General features: G+C 41.7%; 2 protein-coding genes across 2 annotated transcripts; one reads left to right on the top strand and one right to left on the bottom strand.

Annotated features, from left to right (window-relative positions):
* Nucleotides 1-14,433: 14,433 nt before the first annotated feature.
* On the bottom strand, nucleotides 14,434-17,709 carry polr1g (RNA polymerase I subunit G). The gene is made up of 3 exons (XM_026192589.1): nucleotides 17,615-17,709; nucleotides 17,214-17,355; nucleotides 14,434-16,044 (listed from the first exon to the last, which is right to left on the bottom strand). Exons 1-3 carry the CDS (start codon nucleotides 17,694-17,696, stop codon nucleotides 15,231-15,233), a joined length of 1,038 nt encoding a protein of 345 aa, XP_026048374.1. The 5' UTR covers nucleotides 17,697-17,709; the 3' UTR covers nucleotides 14,434-15,230.
* Nucleotides 17,710-18,188: 479 nt separating this feature from the next.
* On the top strand, nucleotides 18,189-23,292 carry irf2bp1 (interferon regulatory factor 2 binding protein 1). The gene is made up of 3 exons (XM_026192588.1): nucleotides 18,189-19,222; nucleotides 19,426-19,814; nucleotides 20,052-23,292. Exons 1-2 carry the CDS (start codon nucleotides 18,204-18,206, stop codon nucleotides 19,772-19,774), a joined length of 1,368 nt encoding a protein of 455 aa, XP_026048373.1. The 5' UTR covers nucleotides 18,189-18,203; the 3' UTR covers nucleotides 19,775-19,814; nucleotides 20,052-23,292.
* The last annotated feature ends 634 nt before the right edge of the window (nucleotides 23,293-23,926 follow it).

Below are 23,926 nucleotides of genomic sequence, written 5' to 3'. Positions count from 1 at the left end.
TCCCTGAACCAGCTGCTAGTTAACGAGAGACACCCGGAATGGCTAACTGAAGGCCGGACGGTCCTGATCCCCAAGGACCCCAAGAAGGGACCGGTCCCCTCCAACTACCGACCAATAACCTGCCTCAGTACTACATGGAAGCTCCTGTCAGGCATCATATCGGCTGAGGTGAACAGGCACATGGGTCAATACATGAGCGGGACACAGAAAGGAATTGGCAAGAATACCAGAGGCGCAAAACACCAGCTACTGGTAGACAGAACAATCAGCCGAGACTGCAAGACCAGACTGACCAACCTGTGCACTGCCTGGATTGATTACAAGAAGGCCTATGACTCAATGCCCCACAGCTGGATACTGGAATGCCTAGAATTGTACAAGATCAATGGGACCCTAAGAGCCTTCATCAGGAACTCAATGGGGATGTGGCGTACAACACTAGAGGCCAACTCCAAGCCCATAGCACAAGTCACCATCAAGTGCGGGATCTACCAAGGAGATGCTCTGTCCCCACTGCTGTTCTGCATAGGCCTGAACCCCCTCAGTGAGATCATTAACAAGACTGGCTACGGATACCGACTACGGAACGGAGCAGTTGTCAGCCACCTCCTGTACATGGATGACATCAAGCTGTATGCCAAGAGTGAACGAGACATCGATTCACTGATCCACACTACCAGGCTATACAGCAATGACATTGGAATGTCGTTCGGACTGGAGAAGTGTAGTCGGATGGTAACAAAGAGAGGGAAGGTAGTCAGAACTGAGGGGATTGAACTACCAGAAGGCAACATTGCAGACATAGAGGACAGTTACAAGTACCTGGGGATCCCGCAGGCGAATGGGAACCATGAAGAGGCCGCTAGAAAGGCTGCAACCACCAAGTACCTGCAGAGGGTCAGGCAAGTCCTGAGGAGTCAGCTGAATGGTAAGAACAAGATCCGGGCCATCAACACGTACGCCCTGCCCGTGATCAGGTACCCTGCTGGGGTAATAGGCTGGCCAAAGGAGGAGATAGAAGCCACTGACATAAAGACAAGAAAGCTCCTTACCATGCATGGAGGGTTTCACCCCAAGTCCAGCACCCTGAGGCTGTACGCTAAGCGGAAGGAAGGGGGCCGGGGACTGGTGAGTGTCAGCACCACAGTCCAGGATGAGACAACGAACATCCAAGAATACATTGGGAAGATGGCCCCAACTGACCGAGTGCTCAGTGAATACCTCAGGCAGCAGAAACCCAAGAAAGAGGAGGGAGACGAGGAACCATCATGGAAGGACAGGCCCCTGCACGGTATGTACCACCGGCAGATAGAGGAGGTGGCTGATATCCAGAAATCCTACCAGTGGCTGGACAAAGCTGGACTGAAAGACAGCACAGAGGCACTAATCATGGCAGCACAAGAACAAGCTCTGAGCACAAGATCCATAGAGGCTGGGGTCTATCACACCAGGCAAGACCCCAGGTGCAGGCTGTGTAAAGATGCCCCAGAGACAATCCAGCACATAACAGCAGGGTGCAAGATGCTAGCAGGCAAGGCATACATGGAACGCCATAACCAAGTGGCCGGCATAGTGTACAGGAACATCTGTGCCGAGTATAACCTGGAAGTCCCGAGGTCAAAATGGGAGATGCCCCAAGGGTGGTGGAGAATGACCGAGCTAAGATCCTGTGGGACTTCCAGATACAGACGGACAAAATGGTGGTGGCTAACCAACCGGACATAGTGGTGGTAGACAAACAGAAGAAGGCGGCCGTAGTGATCGATGTAGCGGTTCCGAATGACAGCAATATCAGGAAGAAGGAACACGAGAAGCTGGAGAAATACCAAGGGCTCAGAGAAGAGCTCGAGAGGATGTGGAGGGTGAAGGTAACGGTGGTCCCCGTGGTAATCGGAGCACTAGGTGTGGTGACTCCCAAGCTAGGCGAGTGGCTCCAGCAGATCCCGGGAATAACATCGGAGATCTCTGTCCAGAAGAGCGCAGTCCTGGGAACAGCTAAGATACTGCGCAGGACCCTCAAGCTCCCAGGCCTCTGGTAGAGGACCCGAGCTTGAAGGATAAACCGCCCGCATGGGCGTGCTGGGTGTTTTTATATATATATATATATATATATATATATATATATATATATATATATATATATATATATATATATATATATATATATATATATATATATATATATATATACAGTTATTTGAGATACACTTTGTTGAAAGCTGTTGCTACATCTCTGTTGTTTTTCTGGATTCACTGTTGTGTGTTGATGATTGTTTGCAAGATAAGTTTGCAAGATAAGCAGTAGGAAAATGGTAGGGGACTGGAGAGAATTTCTCTTAAAAAAGAGTTAATGTGTTTTGTCTTGTTAATTAGTCAGAGCAAGAAAGATCTGCAGTCATATTATTGCAGCGTCAGCGATAGTGAGGCTGCTATATTGGATTCCTGACCAAAGCCTGAAGGCAAATCCATTCATTTAGCGGTCGATCTGTATCTAAACCTCACCTGTAGTCCCGGTCTTTGGGAAAAAGCAGAAAGAATGAGGTCACAAAACCTTTGGTCTCTGTCTGGTTGATGAGGAGCTACCCATGACGCAATACTGACAATAATTGTTTACTTCAAGAAGTTAGACACGGTAATTGATTTGCACTGTTGATATAAATTACTTTCCAGCAGTTTTTCTTTAAGGTAATTCTATTTTTAATATATTTGATTCTATATTAAATCTTCTTTTGGGAGCTGCCTGTTTGGAAAAGCGACGTCTGTGAAGAAGAGCGTCACCAATTCACGACAGAAATAATTGAATTTGCTTTGCACAAACTGCCCAAAGCAACATTTTTTATCGTTAAAAAGCTGTTCACATGGAAACATCAAATGGGAGTATTTATTATAGTTTTATTAATAGAAAGTTCAGTAATTAGTCAAGCTCAGCGCCACGATGACATTAACCACACTCAAATGTAAAGGCAGAGCAGCTTATAATGCATAAAGCATCAGCAGAGTTTTATGCATCTCTAATCTAATCTGAATCATAAGGGAAACATTTTCATGGTAGAGTTTAATATGATTAAATTTTGAGAATAAAAGCGCTCCTCTGACAATAACTTTTTAAAATATTTCATATCTGTGATTCTCAACCTGAGCACACCTCGGCTTTGTTAATAGAGAGCAGTCCATGTCTGCGTGTCCCGTGAAGGTCAAGCAGAGGACGTCTTCTTTTATCGGTGCTTCTGACTGAAGATGACCCTGCTCACAGTCTCACACACACACTTACAGGCAGCCACAACCACAAATACTTCCGCATTTACACAAAACTACACACATAATTTTTTTTTACAAATATTCACACATGCATACTAACAAAACCAACCCTTACTGTTGGGCTTCCAGGTTTTAATATACCAGGACTCTGAAAAAGCTTTCAGGATATCGAGCGGTCCAAACAATGGGGGGAAATGGCATTGGGGTTTCCATGGCAACTGCTGCAAGCTGCTAAGAGGGCTGCTTTGAAAACATATGTCAGACTTGACTGGTTTGTTCACAGTGAGCCTAGCAACAGATTCTGTGTGCAGCCTATCACGCTGTCTTGCAGAGCGTTCACTGGTCTAACATTTGACTTTGCTGTCAGAGGTCTGAGATGATTAAGTCAGAAGAAAACTACCCCCATTAGAAGAGGCAGAGATTGTTTGCGCAAAAACATCATGTTGTCTTTTTTTTTTATCTCAGTTTGTTCTTTTAAAGGTTTTCACAGCAGCGAAAGAGAAAGAAAGAAAAGGCAATGGAGCTTCAAATCCTAAAATCCATAACAGCTAATCTCTCCCTCAGAAAAGCAAACGTTCAACATTCACTGAGCACCAAAATATGATCGCCAATGTCCTCATACTGAGGAACAAGCTTCTTAGTTCTCACAAGGCTTAACAACCCTTCCCTTTGCTGTCTTCGCTCTTTCTTTAACTACAGAAGATTAAACGGCTCAGAGCGAGCGATGCTTTCACCATCAGCATCACTTTTAATTGTTCAGTCAATTTTCCTGACTGCCAAACACTGACCTGATGTGAAGATTTGCAGCCTCTCTCTCTGTTTTACACTGCGTCACTGTAAATATCTGCAACATTAACGTGTTAGATTGCTGAAACCTGAAACTGTTAGAGAAGACACCCTGGGTTGTGGGAGCACAGCATAGGGACTCTTTACTGTGTTATGGCTGAAAGACTCAACTGAAATGTAAACTACTGATGAATTATGAAAATAATTGTTAGCTCCAGCCCTGGTAAAGGTTCTGCCTGTAAAATGCATACTGCTGCTGTGTTCAGCGCCTTTATATCTTTATGTCCCATCTGGTTGAATTCCTATATTTCATTGCAGAGGTGGTGGGTGGGTTGTACCAGCAGCAGCTCAGTGCCATATCACTGCCACACAATGTGAAGAGCAGGAGGGTTGGAAGAAAGAAGGAAGGGAAGAAAGAAAGAGGGAGACGTATGAAAATAATTGAGATGAGGAGGGGGAGAGCTGCCTGGAAGTGGAAAACAGGGAGAGAAGTTGATTAGGAGGGAGGAAGAGAAAGAGAGATGCGTCATACCAAAACATTAGTATGCAATCAAGTTGTTGGTGCGGTGAGGACTGTCGTCTGTCGACGGCTGCCGCAGCCTTTTCAAAGCTGCACCGCAGTGTCACACAAACGCGCAGTACACACTACACAATCAACCGGCACAACAACTCCCACCATTGTCTGTGAGAAAATAGAGGTACAAGAAAAGGATTGCCATTTCCATGTCAGTTTGTGCAGAAGAGCTTCATATATCCAGTTATTGATCCATGTCACCCTTTCAGTTTCAGCAGAGGGGCTTATTAGAGGGTTGGAGCTGGAAATGAGCCAGAGCTGCACACACACATGCACGTAAGCACACACACAAACGGCAGAAAACAGAAATAGTAGAAAAGTGGATAGTTAAAAAAAACAACAACTCAGTATTCTCTTACTGTAGATTGTATCCTTTATTTTTTAATTAAAAAAATATGGGAAGAAAATGAAACCAGTGAAGTCATGTAAAGGAATGATAGATAGATAGATAGATAGATAGATAGATAGATAGATAGATAGATAGATAGATAGATAGATAGATAGATAGATAGATAGATAGATAGATAGATAGATAGATAGATAGATAGATAGATGAAAATTGAAAACCGTGTTTCAGTTTCCCTGCCACAGATTTCCTTTGTGATATTTGTGCTTTCAGCAGCATGCCTGAAGAGTGTGTGTGTGCCTCTCTTTGTGCGTGAGTGTGTGTTTGTGTGCGCATGTTTGGGTGGGGGAGGGACGGGGGACTCTAAGACATTGACGAGCTGCACCCCTCCTTTCTCGCTCTCCCTCTCTCTCTCTCCATCGCCATGGTCCTTGGCAGGTCCTCGTTACCATGGCAACGCTCACATTGCCGCAGGCTGGCTCAAGCGAGGCGCGCTGGTTGAAAAAGAAAGCATGAGAGGAGCGGGAGCGAGAGGGAGAGAGAGATCACTGCAGAGGGAGGGGAGAGCAGGCGAGAATTGGTCCTCCAATTCATTACCCCCCCCCCCCAAAAGAAAAAAAAAAAACCTCAACCCAACCCCCCCAACAATCTTATCATTGGCATCGCCACGGCTGGGCAGTAGAAGGGCCTCTACTCTGCTCAGTAGTCTGAACACGTTGGATCCAAACTTCAGACTGCATTTATTATTCATCCTCCTCCTCCTCCATCGCAGACAGCACCGCAGCCTAACACCCAGCTACACACTCACACACACACACACCTCAGGACCTGTACTGAGCTCAGACAGCAGGAACACACAATTAGTATTGCACACAGCGATATATTGCATCATTCTATTACCTTTAGATGGTATAATGCAATACAGTAGAGGCACAGGCAGGTGTAAGATTACTGTCTGTAGATGGAGGTTACAGTGACTCACTGGAACTAAAGACGCCTCACTGCATCAGCTCACGTTTAACCCCTGTAACCTTCCACTTCCACTGACACAGAAGTGAGGTGAGGTTTTTTTCAAATGTTCTTCCTGACTGTCAGGATCAGAAGGTGTCAGAGTTTGTCGTCTTCAAAGCAGAGATATGAGTGCTTATTTTTTTCTAGAAGAACTTTCCAAAGTTATATTCCTCCTCATCAATACTCAATACTGTATATTCCCATGCGCTCAGAGTCTTGTGCTGGTAAGGCCATTGATCGGTCCAGTTCACAGAAAAGGAATCCCTATGGCCCGTAACCGTTTGTATTACATGATTAGTATTCGTTTATGTTGTCTTCACAAGCAAGACTTTCAGTTTTCAGGGATAATTAGGCCGTCATCTGCCCTCTAGTGGATATAGGATACAAAGTTAACAAGCAGGTATGTGGAACAATAATGCAGATGTCACAGATGTGCTCATCACGCACATAGCTAAATGGCACCATATAACCAGATGTTCACACATAGTACTACATGTGTTTTTCTTTTGGGTTTTTTTTTTTAAAGTTTTTTTGTTTGTTTGTTTTGGTGGTGAAATGTCAGTCTGTCCTACTCCAGCACAAGTCGAACCTGCCTCACTGCCTGAGCTCTGACCTCTTGACCCCTCAGCTGCTAAGCTGAGCAGGGACAGTGGTGCATTCAAGCAGGTGAACACATTGAGGCAGGGTTGCTAAGATACAGGCTGAATCCCACCATGGACATCGCAACAAGAACATCAAGAACCCCGCCCCTCTTTTAGTTTCTCTTTTTACGTCCCTAACATCTCAAAAAATAATAAAATAAAACATAAAAAAATGCAAAGACTGTTGAAGCTGCACATCTAACTGTCCTCACAGTTATTAAATAATGAGAACCATTGTTTAATCATATCCCACTTAGTAAAAAAGTTTGTTGAAAAGCCATGTCAGCAAAGTTGAGACATGGTGAAAGAGTAAAGGGTGAAAAGTTGTCGTTACGTCTGAATTTTGAAGAAAAGAGAAAGGCCAACTGCTCTTCACCTCTGCAAACACCTCAGATGGCCAGATCATCAAACCACAGATAAATAAAGAAGAGACATAGCAAAGAATCTAAAATTTTAAATAAATAAATGAAATAATGTAAAAGTCTGAAACACTAAGATGGCAGGATAGCTGTCCCAGCTCTGCGCCCAAAGAACCAGTCGACAGCAGAAACATGTGTCCAGCCATGTTGTTGTGCTGATGTGTAGCCAGCGGCAGTGCTGTCTCTCTACTTGTTATCATAGTAAGGATGTAGGTGAGTGTACTTTTTTTTGTTACTGTTGTTTGGTTTTTATTGGCTGCAGAGGTGCTGTTAATACCTCAGAGCCTATAATAATGTTGCAATTACAAAACAGTGAATCTCTGGCCATGCATAGTAGAAGTACAAGCATTTTAGGGGGGCAAAATTTTGGATTTGACTGGTTTTTATGTCCCACTGACCCCATAAAATACTGTTATAGCCATTTATTTAGATAGATGGCTGCCAAGGTGACAGAACTGCTACTAGAAGGCCCTTCTTGCTGTGAGGCGACACTACTTACCACTGTAGGCAGTCAAAGCAGATTATAGCAATGGTTATGATTCAGGGTGTCAAACATAAGGTGCAGGCGCTAGAATTGTCCTGGCAAAGACTCCAATCCGGCCAAGTGGACAGCTTTGGAAAACTGTATTTTTTAACTGTATTTTCACGAGTTTTATAGATTTTCCTGCTATAACCTAACATTACAATGACATTACACCAAAGTAGTTAAGCAGTGGATAAACAATCAAATGACAGAAAAGTTGCTGTTTTTCACTCTCTACTAAAGAAATTTTGGTTAAAAACAGAAAAAAGTTTCATCAATCAACAAAAATGTTATGTTTTATAAATGTGGGATAGACTGGGCAGCGAGCTACCAGATGTTTTCTGTAATTCTACACATTTATCATGTAGAAAAACTAAGATGTGCTGTTGAAATTGTAGTTCTTTATCTTATATTAAGACATTGTTACACTGAAAGAAAGTGGGGTTTCACTCATTCAGCCCACTTAAGATCAGAGTGGGCTGCACGTGACCCTCCATATAGAATGGTTTGGACATGCCTGGTTCAGACTGTCAAGTTACCGGAGTAAAACAAGCCATCCATTAATACCAATTTATGACTTGCAGTGGAGGTTGTGTGGCTTACTAATCACAACTGCAACAATTTCATAACTAAAAAATGCTGGAAAAAAACAAACAAACATGCATAAATGTTTACATTTGTGTACTTATTTTACACATGCTAAACATTTACATTTGAACCAGATTTAAACCAATTTTAGCCTTGATGGCTGCGTACCATTTAGATGTGCTTCAGACCTCTAATCAACAGTTAACTACTCAGTCGAAAGCTTCCCCTGAGAGAAGTAACATCACTTCACCTGCAGTTCTGTGTTGTTGTTCTACTCTTTATCTCCGAAGGATGCATCCAGTATAATGATTACAGGCCATAAAGGGTCAGAAATAAAGCCTTTAGTAGTTTCCTTAATGAGTCATGAAGGCATACAAGAGGATAGAAATATAAACCTTGCTCATATGTTAATGCTGCCCAAGATTATTCCCAGAATGCATAACCACAGTTTTATGTTTCACCTCAGAAGCAACAGAGCCCAGGATGTTTATCTTTGTCTCAGATGTGTAGCTGTACATGATAACTATTTGACACAAGTATAAAGAAGCACTTAGATACATTAAATATCAGAGATGGGCAGTAACGTGTTACTTGTAACGCGTTACTGTAATCCGATTACTTTTTTCAAGTAACGAGTAAAGTAAGGGATTACTGTTGCAAAAACGGTAATTAGTTACTTTCCCGTAGGAATGCTGCGTTACTAAAACCGTGATTTTTTTGCGAGAATGTCTCATGACAGTGACATAAGCAAGTGCACCGTTAGTGGCAACAGCTGTGTGCAGATCAACAATGGATCATATATCGAGTGCGGGAGAGAGTATGAGCGTGCAGCGTTTAAAGCTTGGAAGTACTGACCTTACTTTGAGTTTGATTCCATAAAAAGTGACAAAAACATTAGTGTCTGTTGTGCGTGGGAAGAAAACTTCTTTTTACAGCGAAAAAAAACCCTAAACTTCCGAGCAAGCACCGAGTGCGCTATGACGTAATGTGAAATTCACAGAGAAACTCGTGGATTCTTCAACTGACCGCGGCACACCTGCACCAGGGTAAACCTCCGCCTACCCCACTCCTGCTTTACAGGTGAAAATAGAGCAACAGGACCGCTAGTCTTTGTTTTTATTTATTTTCTGCTGTGTTTTACTTGCATCTATTTGAAAGACTGAGTGTAAACACAAAAAAATATTTTATTTTATGTGCTGGAATGTGCAGAAAATAGGTTTAAATCTTAAACAAATTTCTTCCAGTCAGAGAATGTTGCATATAATTAAATCTTTGCTTGATGCATAAAGTTAAAAGATTAAAACTAATAAAACAAGTTTTAAAAAGAGAGTTTTCCATTTGATTACATTTTGTATGATGGATTATGTAGAAAAAGTAGAATTGGGCTGAAAGATCTATCGCTTTATCACCTCTTCAGGTTGTAAATCGTGTTTTTAAAAAGTCAGAAAAGAACAAAGTATGCATAAACAAGCTTATTAATTCCAGATTTTGTCACAATTATTTACTGTCAGCAGAATGCAACTCTCACAGCTGACAACAAGCCGGCTAAACAACAGCAACAGCTGCTTATAAGCTAACATAATGCTGATTAACAGCTTGATTATATCATCACATTGGATGAGTTTATTCACTAAATAAAGTTTCACTACTGCTGGCTAACAGGATATACTCAACATCAGCATCACTGTTATTGGACAGAAGTCTCATCGCCAAGTTTCGCAGGCTCCTCCAGAGCAAACAGACGTGGACAAACAGTGTGGTAAACAGCGGACTGGCAGCCTAAAACACTGCAGGTGAACTGTGGCCAGAGTTGTTTGTCCTGCAACAGCCACCACAGATAGGATTGTGCACTTGAACTGGTAGAGAGAAGAAAACTGGATTCAGTTGACCGCAATCTGTGATCTACTGACACCTAGTGGTGAGATTTTATACAGTGTGCCTTTAAGATAAGATAAAGTAAGATATTGCTGATCCACATAGTAGGTTCATCTACCTCTAACTTCTATGTGACTGAAAATGTATGCACATGAATACATTTAAAGTGTAAAAAACCCCCAACTTTTTTCATCTATCTGCATGAAAGCTGGGTAAAAACAAACAAACAAACAAAAACAACAACATGTCTTGGTGTGTTTGCTTCCAGTTTACAAAGAGAAGTTTCCCTGTTGGTTTACACACTGCTGGGGCAGGTCTGGTGCAGGGCCACAATGATTCACCTTACATAATCTGGCTGAAATGTCTCCCACCACCTCTCCTGCTACACTCGTCATCTAATTCAGGGCACGTTTTAAAAGGATGACTCAGGTCCAGAGGAACTACACCCGTAGTCAAAATCTCCTTTCTAATCCTTCATTTGTGTGAGCAATTAGCAAATATGTTGTGCTGCTTTTCACTGCTTAAAACTGGCGAAAGCATTCAGACGTGCAGGACACAGAATATAACTGTATTCTTTCAGAGAAGTGAGGTTGTCAAGGAAGCAGAAACCATTACTCGCATCCCAGCAGGTGTATCAATATGAATCTACGAACCCGTTTCTCTGAAAGGAACCCAATTATTTTTTCCTTCCTTGGAAACAAATGTAGTGTAGATGGTATAAATGATGCCCAGTGACAGTTCCTGTGTGCAGCATAACACTCGGGGAAGGCCAGTAATGACTGTAAGAGTGAATATCATGGAGATTTCAACTCTTAGACTTCATCTGCCTGTGTATTTCACATAAAATATCACAGATAGTGAACTCTACATATAATGGAAATGAGGTGAGACTATAACGCTTTGTCTTGACCACACTGGTACGTGCACAGACACACACACAGATTTCTTATGACGCAACCAGGATGAAAGATTCAGAAAAAAACATTATAAAAAGCATAACAAGATACATAAATGGTATTCTACCTTGAAACCAGCTTCCTTGAATCAGCCTGTGTAGTGCTTCACATGCACCATAAAAGCTATTACATAGTTCCTGGGAGATGACTGTTTATAAAAACCTGTTCCTCAGCAGTATTAAAAAGATGCACGTCAGAAAGGGTCAGAGATCACGCCTTTAGCTGTTTCCATACAGGGGGGTAGAAATATAAAGCTTGCTAATGCGTTAATGCTCCCCGATGTCATCACCAACCACTGTTTTATGTTTCAATTCAAAAGCAGCTGAAGCCAGGATATTTTTCTTTGCCTCACATATGTATAACTGAACACTTAAATAACGCATAAACAAAACCTACTAAGTGACCACATATATGCTTGTGCAATCAAGCTGGTAGTTACAATTTAACTACGGGGCTAAATAGGTGGAAGGTTTGGGAAGAATGTGAATAATAACTTGTGGGCTTGTTGCTACTAAATAAGTTGGAGGTTGGCTGAAAAGACTGAGCATAGATACAGAATAGGAGGATTTTTTTATTTGTTTTATTTTTGTGTGTGTGTGTGTGTGTGTGTGTGTGTGTGTGTGTGTGTGTGTGTGTGTGTGTGTGTGTGTGTGTGTGTGTGTGTGTGTGTGTGTGTGTGTGCGTGCAAACCTGGCCTCAAATGACAAACTATAGTTGAGGTATTTTATTTTGAAATTCAAGAGAGTGAAATCACATTCTCTGACGAATCAAAATTTCAAATCTTTGGCAACAACCTGTAAAGTCTACAGAGGAGAGAGATCATCAAACTTTTTATCAGCACATGGTGAGTGTGGATTCGTACACATGCACAGCTACATCACTGCTGAATAGTGATGGGATTTCCGGCTCTTTTTAGAGATCCGGCTCTTTTGGTTCGGCTCACTAAAAAGAGCCGGCTCTTTCGGCTCCGAACCGGCTCTTCAGGTTGTTTTGTTGCTTTAATTAATTTATTATTAACAATATTATAAAATTATGCACAAAAGGAATTACTAATGTAAAAAAAAAAGTGGTTTTATTTATATATGTTTATATATAAATATATACGGTGGCCCCTAGAGACAAAACATGTACAAACTCCAAAAAGCAAATACAAACTCCAAAACACATTTCTAGGATGAACTGAACTTCCAAAACAGAGCTACTAGATCACCTAAATTACACAATTGAAAGCATGAAAGCATATGTGTATTGTTTGTGTATTTATACACAAGCATTCATATGTAGTCAAATAATTTTAAAAAACAGTTCATTTACCTGTTATTACCACACACCAAATCCGGTCGTTGGTACTTGCTGGCTTGTGTAGCCACTAGGTAACAAAAGCTCAACACTGCGCCCAGCATCCTGGAGCACTTCTGTTGTCTTTTGTATGTGTTTTGAGTTTTTATGTGCTTCTGAGTTTTTATGTGTTTTTATGTGTTTTGGAGTTTGTACGTGCTTCAGAGTTTGTACGTGATTTGAAGTTTGTATGTGCTTTGTCTGTAGGGGCCACCGTAAATATACTTTTATTTATTCACTCCACATAAAATGTTCTAGCTCTAAGAGCCATTTCGTTCGCGACCGACCCATCACTACTGCTGAACACCATAAACAGGTTTTGGTGTAACATGCGTTCCCACCCAGATAATGTTTTCTTCTTGTTTCTTTCAGCAAAATATTACCAAACCAGATTCTGAGCAGATTACAAGACCACATCTCTGTAATAAAAGAGTGGTCTGCCCCCTATTTAAAATATTTTGAGTAATAGGGAAAAAATATGCCAAAATCAGTCGAAAACTATTGAGAATTTGAAATGGTATCTCAAGACAGGATAGGAAAACATTTAGTCTCAAAACTACAGCAAATGATCTCAGTTCCCGTAGTTGACTAGATGTAAGTAGAAGAATTGAGGCAAATTGAAATGCGTAGCTGGAATTAAATAACGGCTAACAAACGTCAGACAAAACACCCGTTTGGTGCAGTATGCTGGCTGCCTTGAACAAACACAGAAATGTTAAAACTGTTAAACTGCAACAGATCATGCGAATATCACAAGTCTAAAATAGCCTTTACCACAAGTCTGAGCACACCTTAAGGCCAAGGTTCCTTTAATAGTCACTTGAAGCAGGGCTCCAAATCAAGTGTGTAAAAATAACAACAGACATCTTACAATCCCGAGGCAAAATTTCTTAAAGACAAGCATTTTGGGAAATATCGACTTGGCTTGGATTTTAGCCGGCTGCTGGACTCAGGGATAGCAATCAACACTTGCCATTGGTTTGTATATATTTGGATTTTCTGAAAGACAGTGCTTTTTCTTTTTTTAATTTATCGCGTCTGGTCTTTACACATTTTTATTTTATACTATAAACAATAGGAGATCATATATGGAAACAAATGTTTTTTTCTCTTAGTTTAAAAGGTAAGTGCTCAAGATACAAGAAAGCACGAATGAATTTTGTATATTTTAGCCAACACAGTAAAAATTATTTTTCGTTTCATTGACCTTAAGCTCAGACAGCTGCACACACCCTCTCTCAGCAACACAGCCATATGCACTCAGGCACTCAAGCCTGAAAGGTCTGAGGCGCAGGAGCTCGCACACACATTCGACATACCTGTGAGGATACACAGAAATCTGGCATTATCTGCGACTCTCAGAAAAACATTTTAGCCAGCATCTGACATCTGTGGCTCTCGGCTTTAATGACTGCCTGCTACACCAAAAAAATAAAAATAAAAATAGATGACTTGATGCCAAGTCATGTCAAATACACTCAGTAGAAAGAACGCAAAAAATGTTCCTTGTTGTGTTAAGGCTACATTTTACACCTCTAGCATGGTGTTTAGCATTTCGATTTTGACAGGCCTTTTGAAAAGGCTAAAAAATGTTAATGCATCATGAGGGTGGATCAATAAGGCTTGCAGCATGTGCAGGGGGTTACTACAGATGGTGAGTGTGATAGCACCAGAGGTGCCTGAGCTCATTAAGAAACAGGACCATACTCCGGTGCAGAGCAGGCAGAGGAGAGGGAGGAGGAGGGGAGGATGCAGAGCATGGACTGAGGTTTTTCACCTGAGTGTCACAGAGCTCTGAAGAGTCGCTGCCATCAGAAAATGTCAAAAATTATGAATCGCCTCTTTGTGCATTCAGACGGCTACAGCAGATCTGTGTTAAATTAGTTAAAAGAAATAGTAGCATGTAGGTTAGAAGCTCAGGGGTTGTTCAAAGGCTGCAGGCAGCCGTTCCACGCAGACAACTAGCTGGACTGTGGCGCCCTCTCCCTGTCGCAACTTCTTATGAGCACGAAAATTTACCTGAATAACCGCAGTTCATGTGTCGAGAAATCACATTTTCTATAACCATATTATTACATGAGAATAAAAAATCTGCTAATTTGAAGAAAAAAAAGAACACAAGGCTTAAACCATTTTATTTCATGTTAGTCTTTGGGCCATCTGAAAAAACTGGAAGATCATTCATAAAAATCATATTTCACAGAACAGATGGTTTGGATTTTTTTGCCTGACATCACGAACATCATTACAAAACTACACCTCTGTAAACTATGTACAGTCAAACTGTTGCACAATTTCAAATCCACAGTGTGGAGTTCACACACAAATTCAACTTTCATTCCTTGTAGATGAAGTCACTGCTCTGAAAAGGCACAAGAGGAAAATGTTGCTGGTAACTTGCGTTTGCCAACAGCAGGACAAAAACAAAACAAAACAAGTTTTTCTCATTTTTAATTTCCTTTAATCGCTTTTGGACTTCATGACATTTGTTTTCATGAAACAAAAAAGGTCTCCAGTACTGGACTCACACTGTTTACAAAAACACTAAAACAAATGCTAAATCTAATGAGATGCTGTGGCATTGCTCAAATCTGTTGTGGTTCCTGACACCATTATCATGTGCACTCTTATCAGTTTTGTAGTCGCTGATGCCTCCAGCTGCACACATTGTGTGTGAATCTGTCTCCATCTGGCCAAACTGAAATGAACATTTGTCTTAAAGATGCTAGAGTGAATCGTCTTTATAATTCACCTCACTACTCATTGTATTCACAACGTGCCCTTTTGTTGAGCAACACCATGCCAACGTCTTGGCAACAACAATAGCGAAGTAATTAAGCAGTAAACTGTCTCTGACGTGCTCACATGGTCAAAAGGAAACAAACAAAACTAAAAAACTCCAAAATGACACCAGACTAGTCACCATCACTTCTGAGTTTCTTTTTCTTCTTCTTCTTCTTTCCTGAGACCTCCACTTCTTCACCAAAGAATGTGTCCATGGGTTCACATTTCACAGGCACCTCTTCCACCTTGACTTTGACACTGGGCTCCAGTCCCTCCTCCACCTCCTCTCGCTCTCTGTCCTTCTTTTTCTTCTTCTTCTTCCTCTTCTCCACAGAATAATCACCCTCCTGGAAGGGGAGCTCCATCATTACTTCTTCCCGAAATTCATCTACAGGTTCCTCTTTCACATTCACCACTTCCTCTAGTCGCTCTTTTTTTATCCGTTTTTCCTTCTTTTTCTTCTTCTTTTTCCTCCCTTCCTCTTCCTCCTCCTCATCTTCTTCTTCTTGACCTGCTTCTTCTATGAATCGCTTGACTACCAGAGGTCGGAGAGTTGTGGAAGAGGGCCCAAAGGCAACTCCATCCAACTCATTCTCTGCCACGCAGGTAAGAGTGGGGGTCTTGCTGCCAAAAGGCTGGAATCGCTGTTTGAGTCCAGGCGGTATGGAGGGGGCTGGAGCAGCGGGGATGACCTGAGGGGCCTGATTGTTGCTGCTGTCTCCGTAGGTCTCGCACACATTAAGCAAGCCTGAAAAAGCAGGACCAACAACCATGCCATTTGACGGCTTCTTGTCACTGGTGAGCAGGCGGAGTTCTGAGGTACTGTGGTTGGATGCCAGGATGCTATAGATCTGCTGCCTGCTCCCAGTCTTGGCTCCAGCTTGAGCAGCAGTAGGAACCTTCAGGGTCTGGAGACCAGAGAGGGGCACCTTGATGCCACTGAAGCTGGATGGAATGAGAAAAGGTAAGTATGCATCACTTAAAAGTACTCTGAAAAAAAGTTTAAACATACTGTTTCTGCTTACACCCTCATGCTGTTACTTTGTTACTTGATATTTAATGTAATTTTAGTACAAAAGCAACATAATTCTCACAATGGGATGTTGAATTCATTACCAGCAACCAACACTTTTACTCACCTTAGCGATACTTGTCATAATGGGTCAGTTACCATTTGTAGATTTTAAAAAGATACTAACAGATTTTACAGTCATTTCAATGACCTGACGACTGCATGACTAGTTTTTAACAAATGCCACGGAGAGGTTGTTGCTGTTAAATGCAGTTAACTCAAAGTTCCACTGTGGAAACTGTGCAACACGGCAACAAAAATGAGACTAGAGGTGTACTCCTTTTGGAAATTACCTAAGTAGATTTAATCTCAGCATTCACTGACCAAAGTGCTGCACACAGTATCTACAACTACACACACACAGGCAAATTATTACGGTAAAAAAACAAACAAAACAAAAAGTGAACACATATGATACAGAATTAAGAGGCGTTCAACAATAAGCAGACACACTAATCGCTCTTTTTTATGTCAAGTGGTAACTGATTCTACAACCGTAGAGGAGCATCTTTAAAGGTTCTGACACTTTTTGTTTAAGACATGATATTCAGACATATAAGAGAAGTTTGCCAATGGTTCAGAGTGACCTGGGAGCTGTAAACAAATAAGATTTGTAATCTTAAACTGAATTCCAGAATGAGATGGGGTGAGCAGTGACTCCATCGTTTCAATTTAACCAAAACCTCAGAGGATATCTGGGAGATTTCACTTCAGTAACCGGAGATATGCGAGGGCTGATGTCTGTGTGAATGTTTACTGATGATATCAGAGAGATCTTCAGCTTTTGGCTTCTTTATGAAAGTATTATTACTGTGGCATTTGCATCTGAAACTTGTTTGTGGTTTAAACTGTTTATATGATTGCGTGGAGAGGAAGGACAAAAAAACTAAAACAAATCAATGCCTGGAAATGAACAAATAAATGAATGAATGAAATGAATGAATGAACCATTGCAAAAAAGAAAAAAGGCTAAAAAATTGTTATTATGTTAGAAAAAAAATGTTTGCTGTGTGGGATAAAGGTAAAGGCAGACTGTACCCACCATTTGGGATCAAAGCTGGCAGGAGCTTTAATGAGCCATAACTCATTCTTGTTCTTCTTGAGGTTTTGTGCGAGAGTGCTGCTGCAAGGCTCATGGCAGAAAGAGACAAAGTCAGGAGGACACTGGTACCTTGTAGTCTTATCTGTGGATTAAAAAACAAAACCATCGAGTCAGAAGCACAGAAACTGGAACACGTTTTAGTGTGGATATTAACTTTCTTCTGTTGCTTTATCTAAACCACATATTTAATGTAAACACAATCGTTACCGCTAGTCTTCTATACCGTTTGCCGTCCTCTGGCTACTTCTAAGCCTTAATGAATCTGCTCTAACGTAAGTAACTACTAGCATATCACCTCCATTATTACACCAACTTCGTGCAACGTCTGCGTGTTAACTTACCGGATTCTGTCGGTTTGGGCGCCGATTCCACACCAGTGGTGTCCGCTTCATCTTCGCTCGATGAGGATATGTCTTTCGGCATTTTTTTATTTTAAAATACGATCAAATTTCTGAAATTAAAAGTTTCTGTCTCCAATCGCATGGCTTGTGTGGGAGGCACACGTGTTGACAAAAACTGAACCGTGACCTTTAAGTATTTCACTTCCGTGCCAGTTCTCACTGTAGTTCCACGACGAGGCCCTCTATTGACTTCGGCGAGTAAGCAAACTCAAATACCCACAATTCACCTCACGTGGTTACGTAACGTTCCAGAGCCAGTCTGGGAAGCCGTTGACAGCGGGGAAGAGTAGGCCGAAGTCGGTAAACACAACAAATATATCAAAATTAGTTGCAAACAACCAAAGTATTTGAGCTAATTTCATATATGTAGAATGCGTAACATTATTTTAAAGCTGTGTGAGGTCCGTTAGGGGACGAAGTCAGTAGCAAAGAGGGCGTGCACCTGTCCACGCGAAGTAGGTTAACGCAGCTAACCTGTGCTAGCACGTTAGGAGGTTCGCTGAACACGCTCAGGTTAGCTCGGCCAGCCATGTCGTCCCCTTCCTCCTCCAGGCGCCAGTGGTGCTACCTGTGCGACCTGCCAAAGATGCCATGGACCGTGGTGTGGGACTTCAGCGAGGTGGTCTGCCGTGGATGCGTGAACTACGAGGGAGCCAACCAGATTGAATTCCTGATCGCAAGCGCCCGCCAGTTGAAGCGAACTCACGGCATGCAGGACGGTAACGTGAGGTCACCTGGTCCCTCTCCCAATAAACACGGCACATCAGCCCGGGGAGAGGTGGCGGCAGACGGAGGCAGGCCGCACGGGGACCGTTTCGAGAGGGGAGGAAGAGGAGAAATTACCGCTTCAACTATTCGTGTACCGCCAAACGGGCTGCATCGTGACGGGCAGCCGCCTCAAGAAGTTAACCGTCAGAGCCCCAGTGGCAGCCGGAGATCCATGATTAGCGCAGCCATCCCTCCTAATCTAGTGACTCAGAGTATTGCAGGTATTCCCGGTATTCCCCCTGGGATACTTGCAGGGATGCCCGCGGGTCTGACGGCCCGGACAGCCCCTATGAGCAGCCCTATGATTTTCCCTGCCCCTGTGCTGGCAGAGATGAGCCGCAGACAGCTGGGAATAAGCATGGGGATCACCCCTTTTATCGCGCCAGAGCTGGAGCGAGAGCTGAGTTCCTCCCAGAACCAGCCCAAGACGCAGACCCACACAGTTGTGGCTGGCAGCAGTACCAGCAAGAGTACAAGCTTGGCTTCTTCATCGTTCTCCATGGCTGGAGGTGTAAGCCAGACTAGTCCTAAACCTGCATCATCTCCAGCCAGGCAGTCACGCCCCCTAACTGCAAGGTCAGGAGGAGAGCCCCTAGGATCCAGCACCTCAGCGGAGGCAGCTACCGCCGCTGCCGCGTTACCCCACAGTGGTGCCTCTGAGCTGGCATCTGCATCTGCCAATAACAGCCATTCGGCTGGAAACAGTCTGTCCTGCACCTTGTGTCATGAGAGACTGGAAGACACCCACTTTGTTCAATGTCCATCAGTGCCAGGCCACAGGTTTGTATGTTTGTCATTTATTTATTGTTATATAAATATCCTATAACATTGTTTGTTTTTAGCTTTTAGCCAGGTTAGGTATTTAAATATGTCTTGCATACAAAAGCACGTATTTGTTAAACTGGTTATAAATATATATCCTGCAGTTGTTAGCGTCCAAAATAATTATGTCCACTGTAATACTCTTCCTCCGCCAAATATAGGTTCTGCTTCCCGTGCACAAGAGGGTATATCCAGAGTAGGCATGGTGATGGGGAAGTGTACTGCCCCAGCGGAGAGCGCTGTCCATTGGATACCTCTCCCAACAGTCCCCCATGGGCCTTCATGCAGGGGGAGATAACCACCATTTTGGGAAATGGTGCTGCCAGTTCAGGATCGAGCGGAGCAGGGTCTGCTTCAGCTCCTGCATCAGCTCCTACATCTGGAGCCAGTACTGGTCCTGGAGCTGCAGCTTCATCAGGGCCTGGAAGTGGAACAGCAGCAGGAGCAGCTGGAGCCGGAGCAGGGAGTGGGAGTGGAGATGTCACTGTCAAGAAAGAGAGAGAGACGTGATGGTGGTTTCAGTGGCAGCATGGACCCAGCACAGCAACAGGCAGGTCTACAGGCATCTGACCTTTGTGAAGAAAATTTATAAAAAGCACTGATGTTTGGTGTTTTTGTTATTGATATAAAGTGGGACACAAAATGGGGTTAAAATACAACAAGAGATGCTCTCCTGTTGTATTCTACAAGTGTTTTAACAGTAATATCCATAATCCCAACCATGGTATGATCGATATGCTTGCAGCTGATATTAACTATATTTTCACGTGTTTGTTTTCTGTCCCAGAATCGTATCCCAGATCAGAACAGACGTCTCCCCCGAACAGCTAAGAGTCCCAGAAGAGAAGCAATGCAACAACCTACAAATCTCAAAACATCCACTAAGCAAGTTAAACTGCTTGTCACATTGCAATGAATTCAAAACTATTAGGCCTAATCAGAGATCTGATGATGGCAGCAAAGACTGCCTGCACACATCACTTGTTTTTTCTCTGAGCAACTGCTGATTTTTGCCACTGTATAGTGAGCTTGTGAAATTAAATTTCCCAATGCATTCTGTGCATTGCGCGCTCACTTGCAGCAATGCTGTAAAACAGTTTAATGCCATTTTAAATTTTCAGTCCAGAAAACAGCAGAGATACTAATGGAATATCACCACCACAACCAGACATACAGCGTATACATATCCCTAATCATGCGATGGTGGAATCACATATTCAGGAAGACTCACAAGCTGGACAGCGGCTACTACTTAAGAGTTGGTAATTAGTTCTGTTACTTGAAACAAGCATCGCTTTCACGTTAGCAGATGGATATAGATTATAGCATTCCTATCTGAACACATACAATGCAGCTTTGTCAGGTGCTTCCTGGATCTTCCCATTAAGCACAAGATATCCTTTAGTGTTGGTGCTTTGGCACTATAGCTGCGCTACATTGGCTGCTGAGGCGTAACAGCAACTTTTAACATGAGTGCAAAGGCCTAGTGAGGATGTAGAGGTGATGATGGCACATTTTACTGGCTTGACTGCCAAGAGACCCTGATTTGTACCCCATTCATAGCTGTGTGTTTTATTCTTTGTTTTTGTTTTTTTTTACCTCGGTTTATGCTCTCAGATCCACTCACTGGTTAGGTTTAGGCACTAAAGACTATTTGGTTAAGGTTAGTGAACCCTGCTCCTTGACAAATGATGCGTTGCAAGCGATTGATGGCTCATTTATACAATAACCCAGTGTGTCACAGCAAACATGCCAAAGGACGCTTTGAGCATAAATTAGTTACGGTTTAGCTACAATACGTGGTACTGATTGGCACCTTGGAGATAAAGACAAATACTTTAGTCAAAGCAATTGACATCAGTTTAATTTGTGTCAGTGATGATTTGTTAGGAGACCTGATAGATGAGTGATTAGAGTTCTCAAACTCTTAGACAATAGCCGCTTCCCAGTGTTGTCAGCATACACTCAGCTTTGTGCAGGAAAAAGCACAAATATATATACTACATATACACATATATATATATATATTTACATGTATGTCAAAGTATATCTAAACAGCAGCCACAGCTGTTCTTTTTATTGTTGAAAAGTTGAGTTAATTGTCTTGGGAAAAAATGCCATATTATTTACCAATGCTTCATCAAATGAAATATTTTCTGCTTCTACAAGTTAAATTTACAGCTTATAACTGACATGACACTGACAGTGATGATGTAATGTACCTTCAGCAGATTTTTTTTTTTTTAATTGCTTCATGACTGAGTCTGTGTCCTGATGCACAGATTTTTCTTTCTTTCTTTTTTCTTTTAAATCTCCAGTAAAACATCTAAACAAACCTGCGTTAGATGTGGACAGAATGCCAGTAGAGACATTTCTGTGCGCTTGTGCATTTGTTGTTTTTGTTTTGGGGTTTTTTGTCAGCTTAAATTGAAGCTGACTTTAACTCAGAGAAAGGAGAATATTTTGCTGTGTAGACACAACCAGTTAACCTGTCAGCGCGTCAACCAGCAGCAGAAACTCAGTGTTTGACTGTATTTAAATGTTGCTTTCATACAAGATCCAGCCCAGCCTACATTTTACCCCGAATGTATATAAAAAAAATCTATTGACAGGCCTATGATTATATTTTATACTAGAATGTTAAATGTTATATACTGTAAAGAACTGTAATAGTACACACGTGCAATCCTTAGACATAGTACATGCAAGAGTTTGACATATGGTATTAAAAAAAATTGCGCATCATTTCTTAAACTTTTTTTTTTAAGTGAGAATCCACTGAAAAGCAGAAATCTTTGTTTCTGATCAAGAGATGTTTAATAAATCTGTGTGGTCTGGTTTCCAGTCATACTATTGAACATTGTATATTATTTCCCATTTGCCATATTTCAAAATGAATTTCATAAATACATTAAAGTGCGCAGGGATTTCATGTTCCTAAATTGAACAACCAGACATTGTAATGATAATATATCAAAATGAGTTTGTTTTTTGGTGGATTCTCTTTATGTGCAGCGAGTACTTGACAGTACAGAAGCACAGACAAACCAAAGGTAATTTTATGCCCAAAATGATGTTTATAATTGTAAATGTTTTATGGAAGACATATATTTCATTATTTTTCAACCAGCTGGTTCTCTTCATTAGGCCGTTACAGTTAACAGGCCAATGTGTTCTACTGTACTTATAGGATATGTACAATCTATAGTCTGCAGCAGATCCTTACATAGCACTTATATATTTTAAAGGGGACCTATTATGCTAATTTCTAGTTCAGTATTTTTATGTTTTACTTTGCTAGAGTAGCTTTGCATGATTCATAGTTCAAAATAATTCACATTTTTTCTCAGACTGGGCCTTGATGCAGCCCTCCAATTCTTTCTGTCTGAAATGAGCCATTTTATGGCCGTTCTCCCTTTAAGTCATCTTTCTTCTGATTGGCTGCCTATCGCAAACAGAAGAAGTGTCAGAAACTGAGTGTTTAGAGCCTGAATTATAAAGTGACCAGGATTACATGTACATACACTAACCTCGTGTTTTGAAATTTTAGCCATGTTTCTTATATGCATCCACCTCAGTATATATTTGACAGAAATTCAGGAGGGAAAAAAGCATAATAGGTCCGCTTTACAAAAAGATCCCACAGATCAGGCCTGTTGTAGAGAAACATCTTTGAAGAAATGTAATAGTATAATATGCACTGATACGTCATGCAATCCCTTGTTAAGTGCCTTTTAAAAATGTTTACCATCTGTTTTTGTGTCTGGGAACCTCAGGGGAAGTTAGGAGTGCAATGGCTTCTTTTATTGTCTTGTCAATGATTAACCTGAATCTGCTTCCCTTCGATCACCATCTGACCGCTTTTGCTTTTATCTGAAGCCTTCGTAAAGTTGACAGGCCCTTCGTGTTTTATTTGAATCCTCCCACTACGTTGTTTTTCATTTATGTGACTTTTTTTTGTAGATCTGTCAGTTTTATTGCAGCTTCCTGTACAACATAAAACCAGGAATAAATGGGATGGAAACTTGTCCTTCTCTTTGTTGTTTATTTACAAGTTTTACTGAGTATCTTTACCTGTTTATTGAATTATTTCTGGGTAAAACTTCATATAATGGAACTGCTCACCATCCTTCTGTTAGAATCGAAAGACTTAAGTGCTAGCTGTCTGAAATTGCTACAAGTCAAGGAATTTTCATATATTTATTGCTTGTGCAACCATGCATCCTTATTCTAATTATCTGGGCCCAGCACGCTGGAGTAGATCTCTGAGCAGTGATGCCCAGATCTTCTGCTTTCCAACCACTGCTTACAGCTTTTCCAGAGTGGACATTGGGGCATTCCCAAGCCAGCTTAGTTTGGGACTGCCAAAACTGGTTTCACTAGTGTCTAATGTCCATCATATGGTGTGTTTTGCCTTTTATCTGTTGGTATTTATCAGCTCTAATGCTGAAAATGTGTCATTTAACCTGCAAGACTTGCCTATAGACTTGGTTACAGCTAAACTTCACGTCTAATTCACCTTTAAAATCAAAGAGTGAGAATAAAGCACCTCTGTGTTTTAATGTCACAGCAGTTCGAGTCTGTGAAATTTCTTATTATATCTGTGCTCCTTTATAATCCTAACAGAAGAAACTGCACAAAGCATAGCTGCGACTCGGTTTT

This window comes from Astatotilapia calliptera, chromosome 14 (assembly GCF_900246225.1).
Source record: "Astatotilapia calliptera chromosome 14, fAstCal1.2, whole genome shotgun sequence".
Lineage (NCBI taxonomy): Eukaryota > Metazoa > Chordata > Actinopteri > Cichliformes > Cichlidae > Astatotilapia > Astatotilapia calliptera.
The sequence above is the reverse complement of the archived record's forward strand: the minus strand, read 5'-3'. Positions and strand labels throughout refer to the sequence as shown.